General features: G+C 37.5%; 6 protein-coding genes across 10 annotated transcripts; 3 read left to right on the top strand and 3 right to left on the bottom strand.

The window, feature by feature from the left end:
* Positions 1 to 344: 344 nt before the first annotated feature.
* Positions 345 to 10437, bottom strand: NaPi-III (Na[+]-dependent inorganic phosphate cotransporter type III). Of its 3 annotated transcripts, XM_068286762.1 has the most exons (7): positions 10339 to 10415; positions 5598 to 5662; positions 4409 to 4461; positions 3020 to 4341; positions 2364 to 2960; positions 1403 to 2300; positions 345 to 1339 (listed from the first exon to the last, which is right to left on the bottom strand). In XM_068286762.1, the coding sequence occupies exons 4-7, from the start codon at positions 3210 to 3212 to the stop codon at positions 931 to 933; spliced, it is 2097 nt and encodes a 698-aa protein (XP_068142863.1). In that variant the 5' UTR covers positions 3213 to 4341; positions 4409 to 4461; positions 5598 to 5662; positions 10339 to 10415; the 3' UTR covers positions 345 to 930. The 3 variants fall into 3 exon arrangements, with proteins under 3 accessions (XP_068142863.1, XP_068142862.1, XP_068142864.1); XM_068286761.1 differs by lacking the exon at positions 5598 to 5662 and having other exon boundaries at positions 10339 to 10437; XM_068286763.1 differs by lacking the exons at positions 5598 to 5662; positions 10339 to 10415 and adding an exon at positions 10133 to 10232.
* Positions 10438 to 10536: 99 nt separating this feature from the next.
* On the top strand, positions 10537 to 11754 carry Ufd1 (ubiquitin fusion-degradation 1-like). The gene is given in 3 exon segments (XM_068287029.1): positions 10537 to 10766; positions 10826 to 11485; positions 11488 to 11754. Coding segments are annotated over 3 exon segments (975 nt in total). The 5' UTR covers positions 10537 to 10639; the 3' UTR covers positions 11676 to 11754.
* Positions 11695 to 12817, bottom strand: mRpL2 (mitochondrial ribosomal protein L2). Its single transcript, XM_068287030.1, has 2 exons — positions 12252 to 12817; positions 11695 to 12189 (listed from the first exon to the last, which is right to left on the bottom strand). The coding sequence occupies exons 1-2, from the start codon at positions 12718 to 12720 to the stop codon at positions 11771 to 11773; spliced, it is 888 nt and encodes a 295-aa protein (XP_068143131.1). The 5' UTR covers positions 12721 to 12817; the 3' UTR covers positions 11695 to 11770.
* A 71-nt stretch (positions 12818 to 12888) lies between these two features.
* On the top strand, positions 12889 to 20666 carry FoxK (forkhead box K). Of its 3 annotated transcripts, none has more exons than XM_068287027.1 (9): positions 12889 to 13061; positions 16270 to 17019; positions 17120 to 17706; positions 18102 to 18199; positions 18291 to 18508; positions 18585 to 18769; positions 18846 to 18941; positions 19040 to 19157; positions 19225 to 20666. In XM_068287027.1, exons 2-9 carry the CDS (start codon positions 16301 to 16303, stop codon positions 19595 to 19597), a joined length of 2394 nt encoding a protein of 797 aa, XP_068143128.1. In that variant the 5' UTR covers positions 12889 to 13061; positions 16270 to 16300; the 3' UTR covers positions 19598 to 20666. The 3 variants fall into 3 exon arrangements, with proteins under 3 accessions (XP_068143128.1, XP_068143126.1, XP_068143127.1); XM_068287025.1 differs by having other exon boundaries at positions 18288 to 18508; XM_068287026.1 differs by lacking the exon at positions 12889 to 13061 and adding an exon at positions 13081 to 13212 and having other exon boundaries at positions 18288 to 18508.
* Positions 20667 to 22834: 2168 nt separating this feature from the next.
* On the top strand, positions 22835 to 24036 carry Sod1 (Superoxide dismutase 1). Its single transcript, XM_068287031.1, has 2 exons — positions 22835 to 23015; positions 23438 to 24036. Exons 1-2 carry the CDS (start codon positions 22950 to 22952, stop codon positions 23831 to 23833), a joined length of 462 nt encoding a protein of 153 aa, XP_068143132.1. The 5' UTR covers positions 22835 to 22949; the 3' UTR covers positions 23834 to 24036.
* Positions 24006 to 26370, bottom strand: emei (transmembrane protein 161-like emei). The gene is given in 8 exon segments (XM_068287028.1): positions 24006 to 24317; positions 24379 to 24651; positions 24721 to 24895; positions 24963 to 25189; positions 25191 to 25221; positions 25282 to 25577; positions 25652 to 26026; positions 26211 to 26370. Coding segments are annotated over 8 exon segments (1500 nt in total). The 5' UTR covers positions 26214 to 26370; the 3' UTR covers positions 24006 to 24197.
* Between the last annotated feature and the right edge of the window lie 308 nt (positions 26371 to 26678).

Here is a 26678-nt window from a genome sequence, read left to right as displayed (position 1 = left end):
GTAATTCAATACTAAAGAAATAAAAAAAAATGAATACAGTAGTAAGTAGATTCTGGAATGAACGAAACGCTTAGATATAATACATTCAAATAACTTGTAGTTTTTATTTTCCATACACATACATATGCAAATAGTCAAATATTTTTGATGCTCACTTTTCCAATGGCATAATAATCAGAGTTAATGAAATTTTATAAATTAAGTCCAACTAGTGAGAATTTTATTTTGGTATATATGTATATATATATATATATATGTATTATGGTATGGTATGGCAAATGACTCTGGAATGTTGGAAAATAAAATACAAAACGAATTTTAAATCAAAACCGGGAAAAAACAAATAAGTTAGAAATTATAATTTGTTTATTGGTAGATAGTTTTGTATTTTATTTAAATAATTTACTCAGCTTCTGTCTATTGAAAGCCTGCCAACCAGTAATTTAATTTGAGATTCTATTTTTCTTGTTTTTTAGTTGTTGTTTGTGTTTTGGTTTTTTTTTTGTAACAATCAAATGCTCTGCATTTAGAAAATCAATATCCAAATTAAAATCGAAAAATTGTTAACTCAAAAAAGTGTTAAATACATATAAATTTCATCACGAAAGGCTTGAGGGACTTGATGTAAAATCAAATATACATAAATATATGGGATAAGTACAATTTTTTTGTTGTTGTTGTAATTACGTTTTCCTTTGTTGTTGGTTTTAAGTATTTTGTGTGTTTGCCTTTTTTTTACTTTTTTTTGTAATTAGTTAGGCGAGTAAGTTTTGGTTTTGGTTTCGGTTTTTGTTTTTTTCATTACTTTGCTTTTGTTTTTGGTTTTTTTCCCCTTAGTGTGTGTGTGTGTGTGTGTATGTGTGTATGTGTGTTTGCTTCTACAATTAATAATTGAATGGCAAAGCCCATAATTACTGTATATTCCGGGCTTTAAGTGTGCCCCAAATCGTCAACGGCCATTAGGCAGAGGACATACATTATTCCAGCACTAAGAAGCGCAGTAACGGGCACAGTAACTATCCAGGCATAGGCAATATTCCGGAACAAATGCCAATCGACACTGCCATCAACCATTGTGGAGGGTTCATTTGCTTGTGCTGGTTGCTCTGTTGGTGGTGGTGGTGCTGCTGATTCAGCCATAGGTTTACCATTCTCAACTGAAGTTTTCGATTTCTGGTGCTGCTCCTCTTGCTTTTTTTGATTCTTCTTGCGTCCTGAAGCACTTACATGGCCAACAAACACCACTGAGCCAACTTTGCAATGTGTTGTCGATATGGGCAATCCAATTTTGCTGGCCAATAAAACGGTAATAGCGGCGCCAACTTCAATAGTAAAGCCACTGTAATAGAACAAAAATATTTGATTAACTTACTGGAAAGCTATAATCCTATCGATGACTTACGTTGATGAGGTAATCTTTGTCAAATCGTTGCCAATAGTTTCTATAACACGACGTCCCCATAGCCAGAGCCCCACAGAGATGCCAATCCCGCCGTAGATTAGTATGTAAATGGGACTTTCTGCACGTTGCAGTACCGAACCCTCGCAATAAATCATATACAGGGCAATCAGTGGTCCAATTGCGTTGCTCACATCGTTGCCGCCATGGGCAAAGCTGCCAAAGGTGGCGGTTAATATTTGCAGGAATGAGAAGAGCATGGAAATTTCTGGTGTCTCTTCGCCATTGCTGACGCGACGTCCAGATGCCCGTTTAAATTCATCGTCCTGTTCATTGAGGGCTTCCTTGCTCTCGATCAATGGCACCTTGCTGGAGTTGGGTGATAAGGTGGAATTGATCATAAGATCAAGACTGGCAGCACTTTCCACCACTTGCAAATTGTTGTTAGAGACAGTGCCACCGCTGCCGACCTGTTGTTGCTGTTGCTGCGGCTGTGGCAATGATTGCTGCTGTTGCTGAGATTGTTTGTGCTCCTCTTTGGGCGATTGGACATGTTTAAAGCACTCCTGAAGCTTGCGTCCATTTTGGCGTTGTTGTTGCTGCTGCTGCTCATCGATGAAATTTAGACTGGTAACTGTCAGATCAGTATTATCCAAGCTGGCTTTTCCCAACAGATCCTCGGCCTTCTTAATCAATTGAGGATCAATTTTATAGTCTTCGGCAGGAGCATTGTTATTTTTAGCCGAAAGGCCAAATGGAGCCAAGTTAAAGGTTTTCGGGGAGTTGTCGCTCAAGGAAACCAGTTCCGTGATCTCAGCAATGGCAGGCAGAGGTTTTCCCTCGCTAACTAGCGACAAGGGACGACGTTGCTGTTTCTTGGGACTACCAGATGGCGATGATTCTGTGTGTAACGTAACCAAATTTTATAATACACCGTGTATTATAATTCACAATTTCTACTTACCGACAGAGTCCTCGAAATTGAATTTAACTGGATTCTCGGCTCGCAGACGTTTGGCAATCTTGCGACGTTGTAATGGCACAACAACCAGCTGCGTAAGCAGAGCCACCACTAGGGACAAACCCACACTTACACTTATGGCTATCCAAGTGGGTATATTATCCATATACAACAATTTCGGTCCATCCAGGACAACGCTTATCACATTAATGAAGAATGTCACACCATAGAATATGGGTAACGAACGGAATCCAGCCTTCAATGGCTCCTGAGCGCTCAAAATGAAACGACGTATGGCCAGAAATAGTAGAATGCTCACAATACCACTCAGCACTGGTGAAATGAACCACGAACCGACTATGGTGCCCAGTGTCGACCATTTTAAACCCTCGACGCCGCGTGCCACCAATGAGAAACCAATTGTCGATCCAACAATACTGTGCGTACCCGAAATGGGCAATTTTAGAAAAGTCGCCAATAGCAGCCATATAGCACTGCTGGCCAAAGCGGCCACACAGCCAAGCATTAGCACATCCTCGGATCCCTCATACATGCCCACTTCCAGGATGCCTTTACGCATAGTGTCCGATACCTTGTAGCCTAAAAAATAATTCAAAAAATAAAAAACAACAACCATTGCAAATATAACTCTCACATACCAATTAGAACGGCGCCAGAAACTTCACAAATGGTGGCCAAAATGCAGGCTTGTCGTATAGTTAGGACACCAGATCCAACACTAGTTCCAAACGAATTGGCCACGTCATTTGCTCCAATGCCAAAGGCCAGGATAAAGGCTATTATAAAGCCAATAACGACCATCCATAGTAACTCCGGCGAATAGGGATCCATGTTTGTGTGCTGAAACTATTACCAGCACAACACAAAGCCAAAAAAAAAAAACACCCAAACCTTTCCTATTTATATATATAAATCAAACCCTATCACTCTTTCGCTATATATATATATATATATCTCTCGCTGCACTAACTAAATATATTGTACGCTTTCTATGCTCTCTCTCTCTCTCTCCCTCTGACACACTAAAACTGTTAAAATATGTGCAAAATAAAAACTGTTGGGGGTGGATGGATGGTAAAGATTTAACTAATTGATTTGAATTTTTGATGAAGAGGTAGATAGATGATTTGGATAATATTTGTTTTTGGTTTTGTTTTCCAAAGGATCTTGTGCAAAAATAAAGTTTTGGGAACTTATACAAATACTACGTAATAATAAACGATAGTCGAATGCAAAAACTAAACAAAAAAATCTTAATTAGTTAATAAATTGAGAAATTCTTTTCAAATATTCTCTAAACAGCCATATTTGCGCTTAAACTTCATTGTTGTTATTTTCATAATTGAAAATTGAAGTACAACTTGCCGAAAATGCAAAATGTAAGTAACTAAAATACCCTGGGATTTGTGAAGCCTCTCTCTCTCTCTCTCCCTCTCTTTCTCGTTCTCTCTAACTCTCTGAGTCTGTCTCTTGTTTCTTCCTTTGAAGCTTTTTTCCTCTGTCACACTGGGACCGAAAACTGTAACTGCCTAAAAGTATGTAATAATTAATAATGTTAAAACCTATTTTTATAATTCACCACAGAAAATAAACTCTCACATGCACATATACAAATATAAAATAAAACTCAATCTCTCTTTCTCTATCTCTTACACACACACTCTCTAACTTAACGGCTTTAAGTTCTTTCTGTTGGTAGTTGTTGTTGTTGCTGTTGTTATAGACGCAATTTCTCAAGCTCGTTGTTGATTATACCAATTCCACTTTGTTGTTGTTGTTGTTGATGTTTTCTTTTAAAAAGTTTTTAATCCTTCGTTTTTAGTTGCTTGGATTAAAACAATAATCAATTGGATGGTGTTTGTTGTTGAGTGGAATTAGTGTTTTGTTGCTGTTGTTGTTGTTGTTGTTAAGTTTCTTGTTATGTTGAATAGGCGTTAATTGTTGTCGAGTTATTGGTAAACTGTAAATTAAACTGGAATTAATAAGTAATGCGAAAAAATGATTTGTTTATTCGATTGAATTCTCACCTGACGTTTAGGACAGTATATTTGCATCCACCACTGAGAATTATTCACCATGTCTAGGAAAGTAGAATAAATGATGAGGAAATTTCGTAAAATTCATAAAAGTCAAAGGACTCAGTTTGCTCGCTAATGTATGCAATAGACAATCAAACACATAGCCATTAAACATTTTAAATGTTCTCTTTTGTCGAATATTGCATACTTTAAGGGGTAATTTTTCACCATTATACATTTTCAGATCCGTTTTTAAAAGGATTTATAGATAGGACAAATCAAAGTAATATAATATAATAAATATGTATACTTATATATAAATATAAGTAACGTTTTGTTAAGATTCTATTTGTGTTTTCTTTCTCTTAGCTTGTCGTTTGTTGATTAAGTCATAGGCTTGTATTTGGTAAATGCTTATCAACTTAATTTTAATCCACCATCAGAAATATGGCCATGCCCTAAAAATTTCCTTTTCAAAGTTTGAACGAAACATGTTTCATGACATATTTCTCACCACTTTATTTATGTATGTATATTTGTTTTATGTATATATATATATCTATAAACCTGCATATGTTCGTACATTTGTATGTTTGTTTAACGATAATAAAAACCGCACTTGAACGTTAAGCAGCGCAGCTGGAAAACGTTTTGTTAGTGTGCACACAGGAAAAATCTAATTGAAAATGATCAGATGGCCATTTTGAAATTTTGCATTTGATTTGCGTGTACGAAATCTACAAATAACCGGTTACAATCGGTTAAAAAAGAAATTCTACCAGGCCTCTCTCCACCCCATAATCATTAGGTCATTAAGAGTTTTTCCCTCACAATTGGTTAGGTTATTCAAATGAAATGAATTGCTCGCCAATTCCAAAGAAAATGTTCACAATTGAAATGGTAATTGTCTATTTGTTGATTGTTAGTTGATGTTGCTATTATTCTCTATTCATTGATATAGAACAATATAATATACATATATCACATACCAAGCAATCTTATGGCATGTGCATCACCTTAATGAATCAATAGCTTTTAATTTAAGTTAATTTTACCCTTGTGTATCCCCACAATTCCAATGTATGTAGGTATGTTCATTATGAAAAACAAGAATCTTATAAAACACAGACTAAACAAAAGCCATTGTTGTCCACAAGAAGGACAAAGGAGAGCTAAAAGGAGGGAGGTATGTACATACATATATGTCTTAGCCAACAAGGTCATGAGGCTTCATGTTTCCTTAGCTGACGTCTAAGAACAGCGCTAAAAACAAGAAAGAAAAAAAACAAAAATAAAATAAAATAAAAAAATTTTCATAATTCCATGAGTGGGTGGTTGTTTGGGTGGTTAGTTGGATGTGTTGATTGAGTGTCTATTTCACCACTAACTTTATTTACTTTGCTCATCCAGCTCATTCATTCATTCAGCTCGTGTTATCCCTTTTCTCTTTCTCAACATATTTAATATTTCTCACGTTTGTACATACATACATACATACAGGTTAACTTTTGAAGGGTCACCCTAAAACCTTTACTTAGAGCTCGTAATAGTCCTGCGACAAATTGTATAGATGTACATACATACATAAGAATCTACATTTGAGTGTCCCAAAAAAGTATAGTTCTAATTGTAAGTCCTAATTAATTAGCATTGAATGAGAAAACGTTGTGAGTCGTTTACGTCTAAAGAAGGATCAATTATCTGTGTGAAAGATAACCGATTAGTTCTGTGAGGAAGCTGATATATCAGGATTCATGGCTTAGATTTTCAGATTAGTTGGACACATACATACGTACATACATACATATATGTTTGTATGTGCATCATTATTAATATTAATAATATGCTTCGTACAGTTTGACAATCACTGCATGCATGCTCTCAAACTGCACTAGCTCATGCAATTTCATTCCTGCAATAAATTACAGTTATTGCATTACGAAATGGGTCTATAATTGGAATTAACAGAACTGAAGAAAGAGTACGCGAGAGAGAAAGAGAGAAAATAGACTCATGCCATGACATGCCATGTAGTTGGGGAAATGGAAAATGGATTGAATTCAAGTGCAGCAGAGTGTGATAGGCGGACACCGCCGACTGAGGTGGGCCGATTAAACGTTGGAGCACAAAAGGAAGGGGCAGGCAGGGTAGTTGGTCGGTCGTGGTGGCAGTGGTCGTAAATGAAAATGTTGATTTACCTACTATGCACTATCGTCATTGGCAACCTTGACATTGCCTTGTTGCAAAATTGCATTTAATATTGATTCAATTTTTGCCAGCCAATTCCTTTGTGAAGTTTTTATTTAAAACTTTTTGCTAACAACCAAACCAATCATACATACAACAACAATATTTGTTCGTTTGTTTGTTATTCCGTTAAAGCCAGCCCTTGGGCCAACAATTCCACTTGTTGTTGCCAGATAGGGTGGTAAATATGGTGGTTGGTAAAACACCAAACCTTGACAAGTTCAAGGTCGTCATCAACATCCCTTTAGCACATTAAAAAACCGACTCATTTTTCGTACAAACTTGAATCCACCCCTACATCCCCCACCTTCCTGTTACTACCTCCTTTGATCAATGAAGCGCAAAGCTAATAACTGTTTCAAAATCATTTGTGGGAAATGCTTACCTGAACAAATAATTAACAAGCACGTGCAAGAATACGTTTGCATGTGTGTATTACTAACGCCCGTACGAAGAGAATAGAACAGAACGAACGAAAACAGCTGCAAAGTAGCCATTGACTAAATAAAACTTTCGGAAGAAAAGGTGAACAAATAAATCCAACGAAACTAGGGACAAAGGAGAATTGTGCAATAAGGTGTATTAATTTATTGATTAATACAAAGAAACAAAAAACTGTGTGGCACCAATAAAACAAATATTGATGTCCGCCCAAGAGTGTTTTCACTGTTTTCACAAGTGAATGAGGACGACTGTACATCACAATGTCCTTCAAATATTTAATATTCCTGCTTCCTATTTCAATTTCCTGTTTAACCCTTCATCAGTTTGTCCTACATGTCCACATCTCTTTCTCTTTTTTTTAGCTTTAGCATGAGAAGCTCTGAGTAGGCATGCACAGAAAGACAAGCCGAAAGGATACACAAACCGTTATCTAAACATGATCATATGAATGTTTTGGTTAATGTGAAATTTTAGCTTATTGCTGTTGTCGTTGTACAGTTTTGTTTAGTTATTGTTAAACACGAGAAAGAGCTTGCTTATCGGCTGATATAGAAAAAGGTGCGGGGGCAGCAGTAAACAAGGAGGAAACAAGCAAACGTTGAAAGAAAAGAAAAAACACATTTATGTACACACATATGTATGTATGTATGCATGTAGGTACACACACACACACACAAATGTATTTGACGGCGCCGAAAACAACAACAAAGCATTAAGTTCTCGCATTGAATTTCTTATGGAAACAAAACCAACATTTACAATACATACACACATATGTACATACATATGTATGTATGTATGTACATACATATGTACATAAAAATGATGTCCGTTCAACCCGCCTAGCAACAGAGCTGTAAGGAGAGAGAATACCCAATAACAACAAGAAGACCAAAAAACAATGAACTCAAAACGAAATTGGGATGTGAAGCAGAAAGAGAGCCGAGCCGGTAATAACCAGATATTTTAAACCAATTGAGAACAAAAAATTAATCAGAAAGCAGCAAGACAAAAAAAAACTGTACCGTTAAAAAAAATATACATAACTTACAGTCTCAGAGTCACTGAAATGATGTTCGAAAATAATTAGATGTGAAATAAGATTTTATTTCAGGTGCTTCTTCGTTTTAGCCTGCACGACCTTGTGGGGTTGCTACCGTTTCAAACCGCCCACCGCCGCTCATGCTGCTGGTCCATATTTTGTTTACCCCCCAAACAAATGATATCATTTCTTGCAGAAATTTCTTGCCACTTTGTATACCCTTTACGATACGAAAGCGAAGGGAGTATACATGTGCACACATACATACATGACTAACTAATGATTTACTATGATTCACTATAAGAGTTCTAGCAGATCCTTTGAGAGGAAAATTTGGGAAATATCCACCTCTGACCTTTTAAACTGGTAGACAATTTAAATATACGAGATCAATTTACCTACCAATATGAGCGACTTCAAAACCACAATTCAAATTTTTGATCCTATCTATTTTGTAAGGCCAAATATTCATGTACATAGATGCAATATCTAAGACAGTTTTAACTTCTTCAAAGGATCAATCAGCATCATTCAATTCCGTAAGCAGGAAGAGATATGTACATACATATCTCTGATGAAGAGTCAACACATAAATACATACATATGTATGTACATATGTACATGCCCATAACTTTAGCTTTTTTCTGTAGTATACTATCGAAGAAGAAAATGCCAATGAAAGGGAAAAAGGATGCAGGGTATCGTTGTGCGTCCCCCCCAATTAAGCTCATGGAAATTTTGCAATTGGAAATTGAACATACATACATACATACATACATACGTACTATACATACATACATACGTACTATACATATGTATGTATGTACATACATATTTCTTTCCTTTTTCTATTGTTTGACGTAAGCGTAAGGAAATGAAATATGAAAATGTTCTATACATTTATTATACCAATGTATGCGTGCATGTTTGTATATACATACATACATACTTATGTACATGTAAATATATCTGTTTGTACATATGTACATACATACATACATACATATGTTTGTAAATAATTGCAATTTTCGCACAACGATTCGAAATTCGAATTTCACTTGCATTTTTTGTCGCTTCTATTTTGCATATTCAATCTTTGGTTATATTTAGTATTAAGGCGGCTAAACTGTACGCAACAACCAGCAAAAGAAAAAAAACTGGCAAAAAGTTTTTTTTCTATCTCCTCTTCTGTTTTTTTTGGCTGCTCTCCTTCATTTGATTTGTACAACAAAGAGTGCACAGTGGGTATACATAGATATGAAATAATGCCGATGGAAAAAAAGAACAAAATTTCGGGGAAGCTGTAAAACAAAAATAAATCAAAAAGTGAAACTGACTTTAAGGTTCTGGAGGAGGAGGCTATAGGTCGGCGGTGGGTGGGTGGCCAATGCGAATATGTACATACATACATAGATGTAGCTAGTGAATCATGCTGCGGCAAGTGGCTTTTTAGAGGGCATCGAGACATTGGTCTACGTCTGTCTGGAATGTGCGAGAGAAGATGAGCAAATAATAACGGGGCATAGGCGTGTTGTGAGAGGAAAGTGGAGTGTGCGCAGGGAATATAGAGTAGCTTGTTGTTGTTGTTGCTATTGTGACTGTGGCTGATGCTGCTGCAGCCAGCTGCGACGCTACAACAACAAACATGAAAAACAGCTGCACATGATTTTTACAGTGAATGTCAAACTGCACCCAACTGTACCAAAGAATGTATTTCTTCGAAGAAGAAAATTATGGAAAAATTTGTGAAATAAAATTACCAATTTGTATATTTGACAAGCCCTTTACCACCCTCCTCATCACACTCCCAACCGCCCACCTATCTTCGTTCTTCTCCCTGCCACCACACACACTTTGTATAATACAGTTTATTGATTTTTCTAGACCCACACCAAATTTGTTTCTTTTTTAAAAATTGTTTTTAAATAAAGTTCATCAATTGAAAATCACTGCAATTACATGCATACACACACACACACGCACAAAACATATTCACATACCATACACCCACGCGGGTTGGCAAAAAAAAAAGTGAAAAAAAACACGCGGCGCCAGCCAGACTTCCAGGATACACAAGGATAAGGCAAAATGTAACAAGCTTTTCCTATTGCCCAAGTAAATCCTATGTACTTGATTTTAATTACTCCTAAAGTGGTAAAAAAATTTATTTTACGCTGCTTATGCAGCTGCTGGTGTCTGTACTCACTTGTATAGCAAAACTATTCAAATCAATATTTTATTTATTGAAACTATTTTTAAGCGGGACGAACTCGCGCGCACCAGCAACCCGGCTTTACTTGCAAAATATCGATAATTCGCAATGTTATCGAGTTTCTCACAGTGTTGAACAGGGCAGACAGATAAATTTTTTAATCGATATGATAAACATCGTTATTAAATATCGATATCAAGTGAGATGACATTTACTTTTCGTTATTGTGTTGTTTTGGCCAAATATTAAAAATTTTAGTAGTTTTACCCGCAAATCACACAGACACCAACAAGACATGTTCCAATTCAACGGCTTCAATATGGTGTTCCCCGATGGTCGCATCTTTAAGGCCACCTACAAATGTTTTTCGGTCTCAATGCTCCCGGGAAATGAACGAACTGATGTGGAAAAGGGTGGCAAGAGTATGTTGGTATCAACAGGAAAATCTATCCGTTAATTTAATCACAACATCGTATTTCAGTTATCATGCCACCGTCCGCTCTTGATACACTAACTCGATTAAGTGTGGAGTATCCAATGCTCTTCAAACTAAATAATACCAAAAAGTCGCGAGCCTCTCATGCTGGAGTCCTGGAGTTTGTAGCCGACGAAGGTAAATGCTATCTACCCTATTGGATGATGGATAATCTGTTGCTAGAGGAGGGCGATATATTGGATATTGAAAGTGTGTCTTTACCCGTGGCAACCTTCTCCAAATTCCAACCACATAGTACAGATTTCTTGGACATTACCAATCCAAAAGCAGTACTAGAGAATGCGCTACGAAATTTTGCTTGTCTAACAAAGGGCGATGTTATTGCTATCAAGTATAACAAAAAAGTGTATGAATTGTGCGTGTTGGATACACGACCAGGCAATGCAGTAAGCATTATTGAGTGTGACATGAATGTCGAATTTGAGGCACCCGTTGGTTACAATGAGCAAAATGCAGCTAGCGGCGCAAGTAGTCAAGGAGGAGATGGTGCCCAAGGTACGAGTGTAGGACAGGGCGAGGTTAGTGGGACTGGTCAAGGGACTGCTGGCGTCCTTGAAGAAGTGATAGAAACTTTCCAAGGATCCGGTGTTCGACTTGATGGCAAAAAGAAGAAGGACAGCCAAGTCGACACTCCCGTATTGAAAAAGTCTTGCCGCGCGGTGTCCCAGACTATGAGTTCCAATTTGGAAAGCTACGATTTGATCGAAGCATTAAACCCATCAGTGATCGTGTTCAAGAGGAGGGCGCAACCGGTGGTGGTGTTGGTTCAGCGGCTGGTACCGATTCGGAAAGTTTCCGTGGAACAGGATTCTCGATGAAGAAGACGCGCAAATAAATAAAAAATTTTACATATATAGTCTTTAAGCGTATGTATTTAGATGTAGCATATTAAAAGCCAGAGGCGCAGGAACATACATCGATGTTTGTTTATCATAGGTTCAATGTTAAGCGCAACTCTTGCTCTTTGGTCGCTGGCGGTGGAGCTATTGTTGTCATAGGCGGCAGGCGGCGAATTTTACGTCCATGCTTGCCTTCCTTACGCTTCCATAGACCTGATCGTGGTCTATTACCCAACTCTCGCATTCGCTGAGCGCTGCCCACATGTTCCTTATTATGTTCGACGTTGGATAATCTTCCAACTGTCGCCATGCAGGTTCGATCAAATGCGAATTCTCGCTTGGATGGCAGTTGAACAACTACTTTGTCGTCAAATTTGCGTAAAATTGTGCCAAACGTTCCAGCCGCATGAATGAGATGGCAGGGCTGATTCGGATTCTTTTCCAGACAATGAATTCGAGTGCCAACAGGTAAAGCACCGAGTGGATAGGCATCCCCATCATTGGGACGAACTGAAAAGCAAAAGCATGCAAATGTTATTACACCTGAATGGCACACTGCTCAGAGTTCTGACCTGGAATGCGAGGAATTACCCTCGAAGTTTTTAAAATGTCGCCCGCTTTCATATTCTCCGTGGCAAGTATGTATTTTAATTCATCGCCCACCGCCACCAGAGCTACTTTCGCTGTTCGACAGCCATCGTTTAGCACCTCAACAACTCGTTCTTCCTGCGCCGAACCCTCTGTGGGGCCATCGCGAACCCATTTGATCCAACGGTATTGTTGCTTAATTCCACCGCCAATGCCCTTAGCCACCACGCGACCTGAGATCGGGTCACGACCAGCTAGATGTGTTATTTTCAATGGCACCACTGTATACTCCTCAGGGAAATGGACAATCCTGCGAAATTGTTGCCCTGCTCCGGGTGTCGGTTTTTCAACTACTTTTGTTTTGGTGCGCAGCTGTTGTAGGGCGACTGGCGCTACAATTCGCTGGGATTGCAATGTAAGTGAACAGTTAAACAGGCGGGTAAGATTTTGCATTTTTGTTCATTTAATTTAACTCTAAGCTGTTACAAAACCGTGGGAACGGCTAAAGAAATTGTATTAGAGATGGTAAAAAATAGAAACCACATTGATGTTTTCGATTGTTTCTAGAGAAAACGTCGATGCAATCGATGGGGTTCCAGCTCTAATTAGTATTCCCCGTTTGTCGTTTGCGGTCGGTCACACTGGTTGCAATAAGAATTGAAAAAACCGCATTAAAAAAACTCTGGAAAAAAGTGCACATATTTGGCTTTAAAATATTGTTAAAATATTAGTATAAACAAAATAATAGTAATTAAGTTGTGAAGCAAAACCGCTTTTACTATAAAACAACAAAGGTACGCAAGTCGAAAATGTGTGAAAAAAAATAAACAAGAACGACGGAAACATAATATACACACACGCTGCGAAAAACGTGTTGTGTGCAAAAAAAAAAAAAGAAAGAAAAAGAAACGAATGAAATAAAAAGAAGAGCAACGGTGAGAAGAGGTGAAGAAAAGAACATAAAAAGAACTAAAAAAAAAACAACAAAAACAGTTTTCAGTTTGATAACCAAACGCAAAAATAAAAACAGCAAAACCAAAAAAAAATTCATAATAAATAAAAATAGAAGAGGAGAGGCAAGCAAGAAAGAAAAAGAAGCATAATATAAATAAAAAGAAGAAAAGGAGAAGAGAAAACTCGATTGTTATTTTGGAATCTTCAAATATGTATATATACATAGATATGTATTATTGTTATTTATTTTTATTTTTTTTTTGTTATAAATGTGTGTGTGTGTTCGTGTGCAAGTGTGTGTGTACCCCTTAAGTGTGTGTACATATTTTGATGTTAGGTGGAAAAAAGCGGGCGGCAAAGTTTACGCAATCGCCTTGTGAAAAGTGTGCTTTTTGTGTGTTTACGCTTTTGTCTGCTATACCCCTCCCGCATCCCCTACTAGCATAATCGCCTGCGGCCCGCCCCGCCTTGTCCCTCACGATTCGCGCCTCTCTCTGCTGTGTTCCCCCCCGTTTGGCAAATGAGTGAGAGACAAACAAGGAATATATACATACTTATGTACATATGTATGTATGTTTAAAAGTATGTATACAACGAGGCAAGCAGGTGGAGTCGTCGCCGTTGTCGGTTGCTAGCTGAAAAATCAACGAGCGGCATTTTTTTACGCATTTCCAATACGCTGTTGCCTTTGTGTGTATGTGTTTTCGTGTGTGTATGTATGCGTTTGTTTGTGTATGAGTGTGTGTATTTTGGTGTTTTTATTTATTTATTGTGTGTTTCTCTTTCGCTTTTTGCTTCTCAACTCAGATCGGCTGTGGTCTTGTTGGTTATCCGTTACCAGCGAGAGCGAGTGACCGAACATACATACATGTGTATGTATGTCAGTGCTGCCATATTTCAAACGAAAATCCTGCTAGATCAATGAAAGATTATTTTGCACAGAAAAGGCTATGTAAAAGCAACAGAACTTAATGTAAAACCAATGAATTACACAAAGAAATTCTGCACTTTCCATAATTCGTATGCAGCTTATATGTACTTATGTCTGTACAATACATACATACATATGTATGTACATATGTGTAATACGTAAACAATTTTCAAAAATTGTATTACTCTGAAAATTCACCGAAGACCTGAGTGCCCTAAGACCACAAGTATACAAATACAAAACAAATTAGTATTGAAAGTTCAACAATGTATTTAAATTATAAAAGTGGTTTATTTTAGCATTTAAAAAATATACATAAAATCAATTAGATTCACAAAATAGCTAGTTTTAGCATTTAAAAGGCTCAAATAACAACAATGCTGTAAATGTGCAGTTATATGTTTATTTATATGTATATGTGTAAATACATACATATAACGTTTGTATCAGTGTGTGTATGTTTGCCTTTTGTTATTCTCGTTAATTTTATTTTGGTTTTTATTTTGCATGTTTATGCATGCAAGCTCGATCGATTGAATGAGGGGGAGCCATGTGGGGTTAGGTAAATAATAAAAACAAAAAACAAATAAAAAGCACATACACCAAGTGAGAAAAACAGTGTTGCCATCAGATACAATTTGTCAAAGATAAACATTCGATATACAACATTCGTTCATATGTATACATATAAACATATGTATGTACATACAAAATACATACATATGTACATATGTAAATAATAAAGAGGCAATTTTTCCATTGCCAATGCAATCATATTTTTTAAATATTTTTATTGGAAATCAATGATGATGGTACATTTGTGTCAATTTCAGTACATGCGTAAAAAGCACGTTTTTCTTTTGGTGTGTTTCGCTTAACTCACAATCAGTGACAACTCTGGCAATGCTCTGCTCTGAGCCAGACAACACAAACAAGCTCATTTGTTCACGCTCCACCCCTCACCCATGAACGCCACCCACTTGTTTTAACGGTGTTGTGGTCGGGGAAATTTCCTTTATCTCTCTTTTGCTTGCAATTTTAGATTTGTAAAATTTTGAAACCAACCAGAGAGCGCGAGAAAAAGAGAGCTGTTGCTTTTACACCGGCAAGTGAGCTGAAATTGAGCCCGGGAAAACTCAAATGCCGCATAAAGCTTGAGCGCACGCGCACATTTCTCTCTCTCTCTTTTTTCTCTTTGTTTTTTGTTCCTTCCCAACAACCACTTGGCGCAAAACAAAAAAATAAAAGAAAAATATGGATTATATACACACACATACATATGTATGTATGTACGAATGAATGTGTATGTGTATTTACTCACGTAATCATAGTAGTAGTAGTTGTGTTATTATTTTTCTTTCTCGCTTGTGCTGTTTTTATTGTCATCGAGCGTATATATTTGTGTTTGTGTGTTGTGTGAGCGGCTGCGGTAGCAAAACAGAGTAAGGCAAAAACTGAATATCAAAATGCGAAATGGGAAGCGTTGATATGTACATACATACATATGTACATACATACATACATATGTATGTATGTAGAGTCGGGAGGTGGCAAAGGCAAACTATTGCTAGTGAGCAAAGCAGAGCAGCTGCCCGAAGCTCTGCCAGAGCTCCAACTAATGCGTTTGCTGTGTGGGAGGATACAAATACATACATATCCATATGTATATGTATGTACATATGTATGTATTTGCAAAATATCTACTAATGTACATATCCATATGTATGTTTTATAGTGTGTCTGTATGTGTATGAACGTATAACGAAAACAAAAAGAAAAAAAAACCTTGAGGGCAAATCAAAACTGAAAAAAGAAGTGTAAATAAAAAAGAATCATATTGCACACCATCATATACCCTTACCAAGATATAAACAATACAAAAAATGCTTCTTTATGAACATAAACATAAACAATAAACATAACTTTTAAACAATTAGAATGTTCTGGAAAAAAGTTTATAATCAGTGTTGTTTTTCTGTTAACGTGATGGTAAAATGAACATTTTTACATATTTCAATTTGTTTATTGAAATGAAAAACTAAAAAAAAGTTGCTTATTTTATAAATATTTCCCTCTGTTTCTATTTATGTGTGTGTGTGTGTTGTGTATGTGAGTAGGCAAGCAGAATACAAGTGGGATTACCTCTCAATGGCCGCCACTACAACAACAACAACAACAACACTAGCAACAACCACCGGCAATAGCATCAACAACAACAGCAGCAACAACAACATCATCATCAGCAGCAGCAGCAACAATAATAATAATAGCAACAACAACAACAACAATCACATTGTAACGGTACACACCGTACTAAATACACCCACCAGCATTGCAGGTGCTGCTGTTAACGTTAACGTCGACGCAGCAACTGTTGCCATAGCCAAGGATATGCTGCAGTTGCATCATGGCTCGGCATCTGCGTTGAATAACAACAACAATAATAACAACAGTCCTGAATTGGCCGCTAGCAACAACAACAATAACAGCAGCAGCAGTAGCAATAACAACAATAATAATAACTCAGTAAACCACCCACCTTCCACATCCTCCACCAACACCAACACCGCCTCCTCCTCCTCCGTGTCATCTGGATCTGCGGAATCGGGACCTCCATATGGCGAATTACGCTTTAATCAGGAAGTGCTCCCCATTACGGACGCGATTACCGTCATTGGACGGAATTCATCCACATCCCTGGTGCACTTCAATGTGGCCGAAAACAATTTGGTCTCACGGAAACATTTCCAGGTGCTTTACAATCTGGAGCAGCGGGCATTCTATGTCCAATGTCTCAGCAAGAATGGAATTTTCGTAGATGACTTTCTGCAGCGTCGCAATGCAGATAATCTGCGTCTGCCGCAACGGTAAGAAGGATTTCATTTTTTTTTTTTTTAAATGAATTATGCATCCCACTCAGTTACTCACCCCATTCTCTCTCTATCTCTTTTTATTTTGTGTCTTCAGTTGTTATTTCCGCTTTCCCAGCACGGAAATTCGCATTGAGTTCGAGAGTTATGTACCCGGACCTGGGAATTACACAACGGATGCAGCTTCTGTCGCTGCCGCTGTTGGCACATCACCAGCGGCAGTAAATGCGGGAATGAGTGTTGGTGCTGGTAGTGGCCATGTCATTATTACGCCGCCGCCGCGTGATGAGATGCAGCAACAGCAGCATCTTCATCATCATCCTAGCCATCACAGTCAGACGCAACAGCAGCTGTCACAGCAACAGCAGCAACAACAACAGCAGCAGCAACATCAACAGCATCAGCCAGCGCATCACCTGCAACATCAGCAGCCATCTCATCATCCACTTCCTCACACACCGCACCCGCTTCATCATCAAACAACAGCAGCTCTGCAACATCAATTGCAACCGCAACAACAACAACAGCGTGGCGGACTGCCTGGAGCGCCGCCTGGTCTCGGTGTGGGGAATGCGGCTGCACATCTCCTGCCTGTCGGTGATGGAGCCGTTGCCGGCATCTATTCACCCCTCAAAATCTCCATACCCAAGAAAGAGCAGAAGAGCCCCTATTTGTCACCAACTGGCAAGTCGATTTCTTTTTTTTCTTTCTATTATTCCTTATTTTGTTCCATTGATAGGGGCAATATACATAAATACGTTATACATATGTTTGATTGTTTTGATCAAGAAACTCAGACATTGAAATTGAAATGTCCTTAGATTATGCCAAACAATTGCGGCGAAAGGAGCGTAATTCTATTCTTTAATGTTGCCTCTTTAAATAAGTAAAAAGTGTATTAATGCCAATTAAAGATATATGTAGATATATTTTTGAGATTGTTGAAGCCAACACTCTAAGATAAATTTTAGTTTTAGTTTTATGAATTTGAAGTTTTACTTTTCAAGTGAATTATATAACACAAATTTAATAACTTTAACTGAACTTCTATCTAAATATGGGTTTTATTTCATGTTTAGGTACAATAAGCGCTGCCAACAGTTGTCCGGCTAGTCCACGCCAGGGATTTCATCAGAATCAGCCCAATAACTATAATAACTACAGTAACAACAATACGGTAAGTAGCTAAAAATAAATACAAATATGTAAAAATACAACTGTGCGTTAAATAAAATGATAAATTTTGGCATTTTTGTTTCTTACAGCAGGATCTGTTCCAAACACCCTCCACAGCCAGTTACAATCATAATGAGAAGCCACCGTATAGCTATGCTCAGCTGATTGTTCAAGCCATATCCGCCGCACCAGACAAGCAATTGACCCTTTCGGGCATTTATTCATTCATTGTCAAACATTATCCATATTATCGCAAGGAGACCAACAAGGGCTGGCAGAATTCCATACGACATAATCTCAGTTTAAATAGGTAAAACAGAGACGCCCTTTATCAATCAATTTGTGGACAATTTTTGGACCAAACAATTTTGCTATTTCGTCTTCAGGTATTTCATCAAAGTGGCCCGCTCGCAGGATGAACCCGGCAAAGGCTCGTTCTGGCGCATTGATCCCGATAGCGGGGCCAAACTGATCGATCACAGTTACAAAAAGAGGCGGCAACGTAGCAGCCAGGGTTTCCGACCGCCCTACGGTATGCCACGTTCGGCACCTGTCTCGCCGAGTCACATGGGTGAGTACCACAGCAAGACAGAGGCAAAGAGACGTAAATGTTTATTAAATATTATTATTATATCTCGGTTCTGCAGATAACTCACGCGAGAGCTCACCGCTACAAGATATTGTGTTACAATCGGCACCTGGATCACCGGGCATGTCGCTAGAGCAGCGTGCGGCTGATGCTGGTAAGAAGAGGGAACCCCAGAATGCACATTAACATTCATCATCATTCATCGTTCATCATTTTAAAATCTAATATGTGTTTATTGTAATTTCTTTGTAGAAATCATCTACAACTCACAGAATGCACACCAGCAGCAACAGCAACATCAACAGCAGCAACAACAACAGCAGCAGCAGCAACAGGCGCAAACGCTGGCCAATAATTCCAATCAATATAGGTTAGTAATTGATTAAATTCAATAAAGAGAAATTGAATAATTAATATACTTTCTTTTTTGACAATAGTGGCGGCAGTCCTTATTATGTAACTAATCAAAATTCAACTGTAACTGTTCAGCAAGCGCATGTGGAAAGCAGTGGAGCTAGCGGAGGAGGAGGCAGTGGTAGTAGCGGTGTGGGAGCATTAATTGCTCTTAAACGGAATCATGTAATGGCCGCACCGCATCCGGCTACAGTAACGCTTCACCAGCAGCAGCAACAACAACAGCAACATCCTGAGATTATTTATGAAGAGTTGCCAACCGATTACAGTGGACACATTGAGGCAGCCAGTGAGGAGGAATGCGTCACAACTGCCGATGCTGGAGGTGGTGGAGGAGCTTCTGCCGCTGCCGTTGCTGCGGCCAAAAGACCTAAATATGTATCCGAAGTGCTCTGATGCGTGCGCATACAAAAGCAGAAGCAACCCAAAGGCAAATAATAGCCAGAGAAACGGCTGTGGCGCCCGTAGAGAGGAAAATAATAAACTTACAAAAAGGAAAACAAACAACAAAAAAAAAAAAAAAACAAATTTAAAGGAAGAAAATTAAACACAAAACAGAAGAAGATAAAGAGAAGCGTAAAACAAGAAAGAGAAGGAAAAGGAAAGAAAAGAAATTCATATTTAAAGGAAACAAAAGTTTATGAAAGAAAGAAAGAAAGCAAGCAAACAACCAACCAACAAACCAACCAGCAGCAGCAACAACAGCGACAAAACAACAAAAAGTATCTCCATCTTGTATATTGAATTTGCCAATTCCCCCTGCCCCCTTTCAACCACAATACTTTTCCCATATATATAAATATATATATAAACATACATAAATACATATACATATACATATATATGTGTCTAGCAACCGAGTCGAAAGCAAAAACAAATTGTATACATTTAAATATCGGAAAAGAAACTTTTACAAAATCGAGAAACTGTGAGATTGTGTTTTAGATGTTGACCGTACAACGGCTGCAACAGAATGCACATACGCGCACACATACACACACATATACACCCACATACACACACACACTAATTATATAAAGGATAAACAAAAATTAGATACACTCAAAAGTAACAATTTATATAAAAAAAAACCCTTAAATCTGACGAATTCAATATGCTCGATGACGCTACTCTCTAAGTACATATAATAAATTTTAAGTTTAAAGCGAAGTAAAGCCTCAAACAAAATTTTATGTATATATATATATGTATATATATACTCATATATATATATATATATATGTATATGTATATTAAGCAAAATATATACGATTGATTATTGTAATGATTGATGATTATCATGTTTAAGATGTTATAGCTATGTGAGAGACCGAAGAGTCCGCGGAAAGGAATTCGAAAGTAAATTAAAACTATAAAAATAATGCAACAAAAAAAAAAAGAAGAAACAAATCGCAGAAGCGAACCGAGGATGACGATGAATAAGAGTAGCAGAGGAAAAAGAAAATTAATCATGCAACCAACAACAACCACACACACAAGTAACAAACAAACAGGCGAATGAATATTATTACCTATCCACATACCTTTACCTATATCGATTTAAATATAAATACAAATATATATGTATATACATATATATATACCTATATATATATATATATATATATATATAAACAAATATATACAAACTATAAAGAAAAAACCACAAAATTAATAAGAAACAAAAATATCTACAAATTTACGAATACAATAATAATACAAAACAAAAAAAACAAAAAAAAAACATCTACGTATAAACATAAAACAAAAACAAAAAAAAAAGATTGCACTTTATTTCTTATTAATGAAGAAAATCCCATTTAAGTGTTTGGACAAATTGTGTATTAAAATCAAAAAACAAATGTCAAATTGTTGTTTTACTTGGTTAATTAGGTTTCGATTGGGTACCTAAATATCCATCGATAGAATATAAAATACATATTCTCTTGATCAGTGGCATGAGACGGGCCATATCTTTCTCTGGTTTGAAATACAGTAGTCTGTTTAAATATATCCTGCAGAAATCGGTTGAAAATGAGGTTTAGATACTTTTGTTTGCCCAAAACTTGAACCTGAAACCCTTGTTGTTGTGGGTTTTTAGTCATTCATTGGATTGCCAAAATGTCATTTAGTTTAAAGTTTAGTTTATCTATAATAAAGCTCCCTTTGGTCGAAAGTGGAGTATATATGTATGTATGTATGTACATATATATTTATAACATCTAGCCAACTTCCAATAAGTTTCACATTTTAAAAAAGTTATTTTAAGATAAAAACCAGAGGGCCGGGGCTAACTTCGACCGAGTCAAAGTTTGTATACCCTTGCAACTTTTTTGGTAACTCTTTCCTTACCTATTAGCCATCAATGTGGAAGAACGTTTTATCTAAAAAGGCTTATGTTTGCGAAAGAATGGCATACAATTATAGGTTATAACGAGGAAATAAAATATAGGAAATAACGAATATATTGATCGAAGTCGCTGTTTTCCACCGATCGTTCCTATGGGAGCTATATGATATAGTCACCCGATCTTTATCAAATTTGGCACAGTAGTTTATAGGCGTAATATTCTCTCACGATAATAGCGCAGAAAATAACGAAGTCACTGTTCGTGACTTTGGGGTTTGTATGGGAGCTATATGATATAGTGGTCCGATCCGGCTGAATCCGATATATACAACCCCTGCACCATATACAAGGCTACGTGCAAAATTTCAGGTCTGTAGCTCTTACGGTCTGGGAGGAGTTTGCATTGATCCAGACGGACGGACAAACATGGCGATTTGAACTCGTCTCGTCGTCCTGATCAAGAATATATATACTTTATATGGTCGGAAATGCTTCCTTCTATGCTGTGCACACTTCTGACCAAAATTAATATACCCTTCTTGCAAGGGTATAACAATTGGAACAATTGGCTTAGAAGACCATGGTTAGTGTTAGATTTGTCTTTTAGAGCGTTTCATAACATTGCTGGTACTTAAAAGTCCTTTTTCTCATACATATATTTCCGATTTTGAGATATATGTGACTCCAGTCAATAATATTGAAGGACTTCTTATAGAAAAATTATAGTTTGTTGACAGTAGCAATAGCAATAAATATATTATTATAATATTAAATAGAGGCGTCAAGTTATTTAACAATTCTTCAAAAATACATTTTTTATCACCCAAAAAACGTCCTTTTTTTCTACAGGAAAGATTTTGGTATATTTAGTCAAACTATTTATTAACAAAGTCAAAATTATTAACAAGACAACAACAGTTAAAAATAATAATAAAAACTTAAAAATTGTATTTTTGTAAATACATATTTATAATCAAGTTTGCAGGCAAGTGAGAGCTGGCTAAGGATTCAAAACCCTTTGTCCCACTGTGCTTCTGTACTGTCAATTTAGCTCTTTTGAGATTTTTAGCTTTAAGCCGCTACAAGCCGCCGTTATTATACCTGATTAATCGACATTTTAAATTCAAATTCTAGTCATAGATGTAGGTGAACATTTTAAGTATTATGTAGTTAAATTAAATTACTTGATGCGCCTCTGTATTATTTTGTAATGGGAGAGGTGTAGGGAAAATAATCGATCATTGAGTTAAGAACATCCATGTTTAAAAAATTGTGAAAAACATCGGTGGACATTCCATCTCTAGAACAGACCGTGTGTGCTCTTTTGAAAAATAGAGAACTTAAGAAAATTTAAATTTAATTGCTCTAATTGATTGTTAAAGAAACAAGATCGACAAAATGGTGGTTAAGGCTGTTTGCGTTATTAATGGCGATGCCAAGGGTACCGTTTTCTTTGAGCAGGAGGTAAGTGAAAATACAGTACATTACAAATGGGGACAAAATGGTGAAATGTGTTTTAGAAGGCAAATTGCAGTCTCTCAAGGTCAGTCCAAAGTACTTAGAGGCGAGTGGAGCCGGCTTCGGCGGGGCCCCTTTTCCGTCGGTGGGTCCCACATTAGAAATTCAAATTGAGCCGAGAGCAATTGCTGCGGTTTCGTTTTTGCTGTGTCATCGTTAAAAGCAGTTATATAAGGGCACATACATACATACAAATATATGTACATACATACACACACACATATACAGATGATGATAAAAACCACATAGACATAATGATTAGGCATAGACTTTTGTTGGCTTATCATGAAGCACCCTTCACCACTGGTTTACTATCTGTTCTCTTAACCCCCCCCTTTTGCACCTCTCTCTCTCTCATTTACTTTTAGGACAATGGAGCTCCCGTCAAAGTTACCGGCGAGGTGACCGGCCTTGGTAAAGGACTTCATGGTTTCCATGTCCATGAATTTGGCGACAACACCAACGGATGCATGTCCTCTGGCCCCCATTTCAATCCACATAGCAAGGAGCATGGCGCTCCCGGTGATGAGAATCGTCATTTGGGCGATTTGGGCAACATTGAGGCATCTGGCAGTGGTCCCACTGCTGTTAATATTACCGATTCCAAAATCACGCTAGTCGGTGCCAATAGTATCATTGGACGTACAGTTGTCGTCCATGCCGATCCCGATGATCTGGGCAAGGGTGGACACGAGCTGAGCAAATCGACTGGTAATGCTGGAGCTCGCATTGGTTGCGGTGTCATTGGCATTGCCAAGATCTAAGAATGAGGAGTCCCTAAGACTATACATTTATATCTATATGTATCTTATCTACTGAAATTACACGATATACATACATATATGTATTGTATATCATTTATATCTACTACTTGTGGTCTGTTAGTTTAAAAACAAAAAAAAACTTAAAGGTTGAAATAAATGGGTATATGTGAGTTTTTTTTTTTTCAATATTGGCTCCTAACCGATTCGCAGTTGCGTTTTTTTTTATTACAAATTTATAAACAATATATACAAATGTTTGAACTATGGCTTCTCGACTACGAAACAATTTGAAACGTAAAATTTTCTAAGTTACTTGGGTTTTTCTTTAGTATTTGGTGCGCTTTTTATCATTTGAGTTTTGCTTCTAGGTCTTATTAAAGTATGATTGATAGACAATGCCCAGTGAAGAGGTGGCAAATAATGTAAAATAACACCACCAGGTGGCAAAGCCCAAAAATCCTTTATATACCTCTGTGGAGAACACCTGGAAGAGAATGTGGCAGTTAGATTTCTTGTTGTTACGTAGGACTAAAAGCATATCTTACATTTTTCAGACTCGTAAATGAGGCCTGCAGAGATTGGGCCGATTCCAGTATATCAAATTCACGATCTGCTCTGTTATCAGCGTTATCTGCTGCAGTTGTCAAATCATTATCGCCAGCTGCACATTCATGCTGCAGCACAACGCTCTCCTTGAATATGCCAGCCCAACTGAATCCGCCAAGACTCTTGTACATTAGAGTCAAATAAAGGCACAAAATTAGCGGTGCAGCAAATTGCAGAGTCACCACGCAAAGATAATAGAATATGGAAGAGATCTGTAAAAAGAAATTGTATCCTTAACCAATTAAACAATTCAAATTGGATCTCTTAATAATTGCACTAGCCTTCTTCTGAAACTCAATGTTGGTAATGCGACCAGCCTCCTTGCGAAGATCCATTATCTTGTCATAGGCCAGATTCAGGTACGATTGCAGATAGATGGGCATCAAGGCAAAGCGCATAATGACCACAAACACAACCAAGAGCAGACGCACTGTCTCAAACACATGCGGTTTTAGTCTGACAGGTTAAAAATAGATTAGATTAAGCGTTTCGATGATTTCGTTGGCAGTCAAAGGAAACTTACAGTGGCTGTTGCATACCCTGGAATACGCGCACCGTCAAATAGTCACGACTAATGGGCCTTATCCACAATATGACCAAAATAAAAGGTAATACAAAACTGAGATTCAATAGGATTTGCAGCAAACGATTGCCGCGGCAGTATTTCAGTGAGTCCCAATGCATTTTGGCCATACGCAGGCCAGGAAAGGTGAACAGTGAGCCAAGTAGACCGCAGCTTAGGGCCAAAAAAGAATTTCACAACTATTTTTGATGCTGGACCACTAGAAATTGATAAAAATGTTTTGCTATTTCGGTTACTACTTAACCGTCAAGTTACTTACGATGAGGGTAATCCCTGTTCGGTGAGAAATTTTGAGGCACTTGCATTGAAACTGGTATAAGCATCCTCCAGTCCAGTTTCTAATATACGCTCATCGATAATTAGAACAATCATGGCAATCAACAGATATACCAAACATGCCACAATTACCATGGAGCGTTCTCCAATCGATTCTTCGCTTTGGAAGTACAACACGGTGAGGGAAGACAACAGTTTGAGAGCAAAAAATATGACCAGCAAGCACCAGACCATGCTTAAATTTATCTCTTGCTTCAAAGGGAAGTAAAAATGAAATACCTGCAGGAAGAAAACAAGAAATATGATATGCATTATAGTATCATTATTCAAATTAACTGCAGCAACAAACGAACCTCAGAGCACACATAGACGATGCCAGCATAGACACTAAAGTCCACAAGCCATTGGTATTCGGTAAAGTACCGTAAATGCACAACATCTCTCTCTTGAACTGGTGTCGTCTCCAGCTCAACTTCTATGCTACGCGGTACATGGAATTGTCCACTATTGGGAGAAACTCCTCCATTCTGATGCTGCTTGTGTTTGCCCTTGGATAGCTTCTCCTTGGGCACACCACCCTTGGTGCGCAGCTCATCGTCGGTGGGATGCAGATAGCGATAGAGACCGGTGCGGCATAATATCCATTTGGCAAAGGAGTAATGCGGACTTAATTTTTGGATGACACTGACCATCACCAGAGTGATGACCAGTTGGGCGCCCAGGACAGCCTGTAATCGGAAATACATTGCAAAGATTTAGCCATGCATATTTGTGCTATTTATGGATTGGGCAGCGGATATGATCTATTTTTGGTCATTATTACGACGAAGCGGCAGCATTTCATTTTTCCGGGCCGCAGCAAGTGGGTCAAATATTTTAACACACTTGTCAATGCTGCTCGATGCGACTTACCATGATTTTCTTTAATGTAGCAGTTACTAAACCGTCTCAAGTTACAATACGCTCTAATTCTATGTGTTAATTAATTCATAATTTTAATTAAAAACGGAAATTGTCGTTTTTCCACCAACAAAAAAATGTTTGCTCCAAATTTTCTTTAACAACAAACGCTAGGAGGCGCTACAGAGAAGACTTATCGATAATGTCGATAGGCACATACAGCTGTATATCGTTAAACATATCGATAGAGGAAACCCGTGTTACTCGCGCCCAAGAACAAGATATTTGAACTGTGTAAGAATATTTGTGAATATGTGGGGCCCAATCTGGAATACCAACGAATTCTCAAAACCCTAAAGCAAAATAAATATCTTAAAATATGTCTTTTGTTAACAAAATAGTAGTTTATTTGGCTTCAAAAGTTAAATAATGAAATACAAACAGAAGTCTAAATTTCTATGTTGCTCTGTTAAAATACGG

The sequence above is a fragment of the Drosophila tropicalis genome, unplaced genomic scaffold, assembly GCF_018151085.1.
Source record: "Drosophila tropicalis isolate 14030-0801.00 unplaced genomic scaffold, ASM1815108v1 contig_463, whole genome shotgun sequence".
NCBI lineage: Eukaryota > Metazoa > Arthropoda > Insecta > Diptera > Drosophilidae > Drosophila > Drosophila tropicalis.
The sequence above is the reverse complement of the archived record's forward strand: the minus strand, read 5'-3'. Positions and strand labels throughout refer to the sequence as shown.

Coding starts and splice junctions, on each gene's coding strand:
- Sod1 (XM_068287031.1), top strand. CDS start 22,950: ATGGTGGTTAAGGCTGTTTGCGTTATTAATGGCGATGCCAAGGGTACC. Junction 23,016..23,437: donor CCGTTTTCTTTGAGCAGGAG/GTAAGTGAAAAT, acceptor ATTTACTTTTAG/GACAATGGAGCTCCCGTCAA.
- FoxK (XM_068287025.1), top strand. CDS start 16,301: ATGGCCGCCACTACAACAACAACAACAACAACACTAGCAACAACCACC. Junction 18,770..18,845: donor TGTCTCGCCGAGTCACATGG/GTGAGTACCACA, acceptor TCGGTTCTGCAG/ATAACTCACGCGAGAGCTCA. Junction 19,158..19,224: donor AATAATTCCAATCAATATAG/GTTAGTAATTGA, acceptor TTTTGACAATAG/TGGCGGCAGTCCTTATTATG.
- NaPi-III (XM_068286761.1), bottom strand. CDS start 3,212: ATGGATCCCTATTCGCCGGAGTTACTATGGATGGTCGTTATTGGCTTT. Junction 2,961..3,019: donor TTCTGGCGCCGTTCTAATTG/GTATGTGAGAGT, acceptor ATTATTTTTTAG/GCTACAAGGTATCGGACACT. Junction 1,340..1,402: donor ACAAAGATTACCTCATCAAC/GTAAGTCATCGA, acceptor GTTCTATTACAG/TGGCTTTACTATTGAAGTTG.
- mRpL2 (XM_068287030.1), bottom strand. CDS start 12,720: ATGCAAAATCTTACCCGCCTGTTTAACTGTTCACTTACATTGCAATCC. Junction 12,190..12,251: donor GGTAATTCCTCGCATTCCAG/GTCAGAACTCTG, acceptor TTTGCTTTTCAG/TTCGTCCCAATGATGGGGAT.